General features: G+C 38.5%; 1 protein-coding gene across 7 annotated transcripts in view; it reads right to left on the bottom strand.

The window, feature by feature from the left end:
• Positions 1 to 286: 286 nt before the first annotated feature.
• PPP3CA (protein phosphatase 3 catalytic subunit alpha) overlaps positions 287 to 6,000 on the bottom strand; it is a 325,796-nt gene continuing 320,082 nt past the window's right edge. For 6 of the 7 annotated variants that reach the window (XM_058721804.1, XM_058721802.1, XM_058721803.1 and 3 more), the window contains 2 exons: positions 5,236 to 5,265; positions 287 to 2,033 (listed from right to left, as the gene is read on the bottom strand). In XM_058721804.1, the coding sequence (XP_058577787.1) occupies positions 1,837 to 2,033; positions 5,236 to 5,265 (227 nt within the window). In that variant the 3' untranslated portion in view covers positions 287 to 1,836. The remainder of the gene's footprint in view (positions 2,034 to 5,235; positions 5,266 to 6,000) is intronic. The other variant, XM_058721801.1, reaches the window with a different exon arrangement.

Genomic DNA, 6,000 nt, shown 5'->3' with positions numbered 1-6,000 from the left:
CAATAAAAAGGAATGCTCTGGTTTCTTAACTGGCTCCCACATTCGAGGGAGCCAGAAGATGGCATTTGCTCTTTTAAATACATTTCTCTTGTCTGATTTGAGACACAAATAAATCCACCAAGATTCTTACAGCGGAAGTAGGCACCCACCACACCTTACGTCACCAGGACCTCGGAGAAGCCTGGTGGAGTAAATCTGTGATGCGTGGTGTGGGCCCAGCACCTAGAAGAGAGCATGGTGGTTGTGAACATAACTCCCTTCAGCAGACTCAGTGAAAGGATGAGAGTTCTTTAAGTTCATGCACATTTTATTGAGTAGTAATATAAAATGCTTTGTCTTTGTCATTGTTACAAGTGCATGCTTTGATTGCCAACATTTCAGAAGTCAAATTACAAAGGCAAGGCTTTAGGCTGTAGTGAATTACTTGGGCACTTATACAATTGTTAAAAAATATGAATGGACTTTTGTTGTTGTTTTCAGAATGAACCAGTTGTAACCCGTAACTGATATACAAAGGGAAAAAAGTGAAAAAAGTACATATTTTGTGGCACGTGACAGAACAGAACAAAAGAACTAAACCGTGATGACATTAACAGTTACCATGCATTTAGAGTTTCACATGTAACTACAAACTTATTTAAATTTCACAAGGTTTGCTAAACATGCTAACCATCTATATGTGCACTGACAAGCTTATGTTAAAAACTTTTAAGAATACTCTCCCCTTTAGATTTTTTCAAAGCTTTTTTGATTACAAAATTTCAAAGGCATTAAGCATTTTAGAGAATATAAAGTACGCCAGTATACATATATTTCCAGTATATGTCAGACCACTAAGCGCATTACAGTCCCATACAGGCCGATACAGCCATTTTTTTTTCTTAAAAAACATGCATAGGCAGATTTTTTTTTTTTTACAGAATATAGATGCTTTATCACTGTACTTAATATGGTGTCTTGTTCACTATACTTAAAAATGCACCACTCATAAATATTTAATTCGGCAAGCCACAACCAAGACTTGATTTATCAACAACGAAAAAAAAAACTCTAAATATAAACAGCAAAAAAAGATAGATGTAATTATTCCAGTTTTTTTAAAACTTAAAGAAAAGAAAAGATATTCATTGCTAAATTAATAAGATAAGTGTTTATATGGAAAGAAGGGCATTCAAGCACACTAAAGAAACCTGAGGTAAGCATAATCTGTACAAAATTAAACTGTCCTTTTTGGCATTTTAACAAATTTGCAACATTCTTTTTTTTTCTTTTTCTGTTTTTTTTTTTTGTTTTTTAAGACTGCCTAATTCATTTTATAGCCATTGTCTGACAAGAGTAGCAAAACATTATCAATAAATAGTCCTTATTTAGTTTGTACATCATTTTGTTAAAAATGTTTGATGTCATCCATTTTTAGTGCTGCAACTGTAAACGTACAATAGAGTAAGAAATTAGACAAAGTTTTCGTGTCCAGTAACATAATAAAAGACCTTTCATTAACCTATCTAGAAGTCCCCAATGCAGTAGGAAAACATGTTCATTCCCCTAACATTGCAGTATATACTAGCGTTAGCTTTCTTTTTAAAGTTTTTTTTCCTATAAGCATTTTTAAAAGGCATACCCCGAAGAGGTGTTTAATCACCACCCCCACCAAAATATAGTTTATTATCTCTCTCCCTCTTTTTTAATGATAGTGTAAACTGAATCCAATTCCTGGCCCCCAGAGCAAATAAGCTACCATCAGAGGCAAGAACACCCAACTGCTGATAGGCAGCAATCCCCATCATGCCCTGCAGCTCAAAAAAAAAAAAAAAAAAAAAAGTGAACAGGAAGCGGTCACTGGATATTGCTGCTATTACTGCCATTGCTGTCCGTGCCGTTAGTCTCTGAGGCGAGAGCCTTGTTGATGGAGTTAAGGTTGGCGTCAGAGGGCATGGCATCTCTGCGAGGTGGCATCCTCTCGTTAATTCGGTCTAAGCCCTTGGCCTCCTCGAAGCTAGTGATCTTATGTTGTGGTGAAAATCCTTTGATGGCTAAACAGAAAATCATTTAAAAAAAAAAAAAAAGAGGAAAAATTAGGTTAGCAGGAGGAGAGCAAAGGGCACAGCTTTGCATCAGGTGAGGTTAGAGATTTCGCAGTGAGTGAGGGGGAGTCCTTTAGTAGAGGACAAAATGACGGGACCTGAACACAACACAACAGACTCCTCACCATACCCGAAGATAACCAAAAGGTTTGAAAACAGCCAATGTCTCTTGCCAACCAAAATGTCCTCTTCGAGTGAGTAAAATGTACGTATCTCTGGGTCTTCATGAGACTTTAGATCAACGAAATCCAAAGTGGATAAGTAAGGAAGAGGGCTGCTACCAGGGCCGGGTATCTAGACTGAGCATCAACTGTCCACACCATGAGCATGATTACTGCATCAAACACCCTAACCTAGACAGACCGTAAAACAGCTCTACTTCTGCCATTCCCCTGCGCTAACGGCAAATTCAGTAGAGCCCGGTGAGCTAGGTCTAAAAGTCTAGCAGAGGGCTTTAGAGTGGAAGCTAAGAGGAGCTACAAGATGAATTAACTTTGGGGGCGTTGCCATGCCATCTCAGAATCCCAGAAAGACCTTCTTGGTAAACGACTCAATGGTGGCATGAAGAAAAAACAGAAATTATAAACTCCTGCTTCTCCAGCTCATCTTTGGAAGCAAGTGGAGCGGGTGATAAGAGGAACTCAGAAAAAATCATGAGGATGAAGTAGAAAAACGTTGTCTGCCCTTCAGCAGCAAAACATGATGTTCAGATCAAACTGATGTTCACCTGGTATCCGTCACTGCCTAAATCAAAGAAAAACTCTTTCTTAGTGGATCAGTATAGATATAAGTAAAGTAACGGTTCAAGAATAAGGGGAAAATGCCTTTCATAACTTTCAGCAAAAATGACAGGATTGGTTTGGGCCCTTTTCAGTGAAAGCATGGAATTCTCAAGAGGCAGTATGGATATTTGAGTTTTTTCATTAATTAACCCTTAGCGTGCTCCCGAGATAGACAAGGCATTTGTGCAAGAAACTTAAAGATTTCTTTAGTCAGTGCATGCACCAACCAGTGAGCTGAGAATAAAGTACGTAAATGGGCAACCAATGACATCAGTTTGCTTTACTTCCTGTGATGTGCAAGCCAGACATCGAAGGGCCAATCACCAGTGCTGAACTGGGCTGCATCTCCATGGCTGATCAAGGACAATCTCATGGTACCTTTATCCTCCCCACCTTCTATGGTGGGGGGTGGGGGGGTGGGAAGGCAAGTAGTTTCTAGCTGAAACGTTGTCAGCCAGTTCTACAGAAACGTGCAGTGCCTTTTATTAGTATGGATGAGAGTCTTCAAAGATAAACACAGTTGCTTCCAAACTCATTACATGATGAGAAATAGTGTGTTACCCCTCTGCACTTTAAAGGTTAGCAAAATGGTGATTAGTCAATTATGAGAGGAAGAAGATGGGGAAATGGGGAAAGACCAAGGCCCAAAGCAAAGCCTCTTTAATTCTTCTCTAAATTGGTAATAAATTGCAATATAATAGAGCTGTCTAATGAGCACCCACCCTGAAAACGCAATTATTTTGAAGGACAAAATAGTGGCACAGAGTGGTATTCTATTCTTTTTCTAAACCACTGTGAATATCATTTCATCATAATGAATAAATGCAAAAGTTTGTCAAACGTGGTAATTTATGGAACGATTTTATTAATTTCAATGGCAAATGAAGAGGCTCTAGGTTTTAAAAGCCAATAGGCTGAGAGCATAGACATTCAAAATCTAGCTAGAACGATGGATGTGTTCGGAATGGGGCTCCATCTCTACTCAAACTGTCTACCCTGGTACCGAAGAACGTGCTCTGCTGTAGTTGCTGGTCAGACAATGGGTATTAGCAATTTACATTGGTAGTATACTTAACACAACACAGAGTCACAGAAACCACAGAAAACAGCCAAACTATCCACAAGAATGCACACGGCAGATTAGAATTTGCCAAAAGGAATAGAGAATTCCCACGTAAATAGCAGTCGATTCACTGCTATTTAGGAAGCAGTTGTATTTTCTCTTACAGGGCTATCATTTCCCCTACTGTATCCAAATCATATGCAAATTCGACAGTCTAAAGTGGCACTTTTCACATCGTTATCAAAGGACCATCCACACACAATTTTGGGAAAAATAAAAAGTGATCTTGCAAGAACAAAATACAACTGAAGAATTTTGTTTTAAAGGGGAACTTCAAATTATTCTTTTTTAAAAAAAATTTCCAGAGGGTATGGCGGGGATAACATTAAAAACGATTTTGATGTGCAGTTCTCTCATAACTGTGTATTTTTTAAGCCCTTGAATTCAAAAGTAGTTTCTAGAGGGTCAATGCAGTTGTCCTTGAGTAGTGCTAGGGCACAGTGGGTGACGTACAGTTCTTGGTGTCTTCGACAGCACCTAGCACAGTACCTGATTCAAAGCAGACAGTCAACAGTCCGCTGAGTGAGGACTGGATCATCACTGTTCTCGTAATGGCCACTGCCACAGCCACTGGGTATCTTTGAACTCTTTATAGTATCTTGCTGGCGCTAACTGTCCTACAAATACCAGTAGGTCAAAATTTGTAAGACTCACAGAACTGTTGATCTCATGCACAGCTGTCTCATGTTGGGATATTTCTTAGAGACATAAATTAGTGTTGAACTACAACAAAGCACTATTCAAATGAACACTTTTTTTTCTTTTTTGCCAGAAACTTCTGAAGACTAGAATTAATAAAGCTATTTTTCTTCTCTCCTTTTCAGTGCTGACTGAAAATGATTTGAGAGAGGGACATGGTTCAGCTCAAGGAATATTATTTTATGCGATATTTGTCAAAACAGCTGCCATAACCCCCACCCCACATCGTTCAAGATATATAATCCTTTGGTTTTCTGTGACTATACTAGGTTTGTTGTATATACGAAGTCAAACATAGCTTTAAGGGAAAAAAAAACAAACAAACAAACCATAAAAGGACATTTTCCCCTTTAAAGCAAGAACATTTTGGTTAATACTGAGCCACAACTGTTAGCCCAACACCCACACACTCTGTACAAGCTACAGCAAAATAATAATAATAATAATAATAATAATAATAATAATAAAATAATAAAAAAAAAATGAATACACCCAGCAGAGCCCTTATCTGTTGCAGGTACAACAGAAAGGGGACTGGCCAATTTACCTTCATCAGCCTCAATAGCCTCAACAGTAGCTGAAGAGAAGAAAGGGGGTGCAAAATGAATGAGAAAAATGAGCAGAGGATTTTTAATTCTAAGAACAAATCAGTGACGTTCAAGGGAGCTCAGAGTATTAATGTTCCTGTAAGTGCTGGATTCTGGCACAGACAACAAAACGGAAACGGTATAAAGAAAGGAAAAACACAACGAAAATCAGTCTATTTTATGAGCTGGATACACCTATCTGAGTGAACTGGTTTTTGTTCCTTAATAAATGACAAAATGATTAACCCTTGAGGAACACAGGACAGTTTTCTTTTATTTAGATGGAATTGGTAAGAGACTAGGTTACTCTAAAATGTACACCTGACACAGAAAGGACAATAAAACCACTGCTATGCCTGGTGATTTAGGATTTTAAAATGCCAGACAAAACGGCAGACCTCGAAGCAGTGTCATAACATCAGTGGCATAATTCACACTATTCAATATTAAATAGCAAGATTTCTAGTGCAGCGGAAAAGTGGAGTGTGTGTGTGTGTCTGCGTGTGCGCGAATTCAGAGGAACAATCCAATCAATGCATCAAATACAACTTGATGGTGTATGTAACTCTTCAAAGACAAACACCGAGCATGTCTAGAGTGGTGAAGGAGAAGGGGAAAATGGAGGCAATGATGTATGGAGTCTGGACTCCCTTTGCCAGGCAACCCAATTTAAAGTCAGTTTTCCTTCCCGGAATACCATCTTTGGAAATGAAATTCCTGAAATG

The sequence above is a fragment of the Neofelis nebulosa genome, chromosome 3 (genome assembly GCF_028018385.1).
Source record: "Neofelis nebulosa isolate mNeoNeb1 chromosome 3, mNeoNeb1.pri, whole genome shotgun sequence".
Lineage (NCBI taxonomy): Eukaryota > Metazoa > Chordata > Mammalia > Carnivora > Felidae > Neofelis > Neofelis nebulosa.
This window is presented reverse-complemented; position numbering and strand designations above follow the sequence as displayed.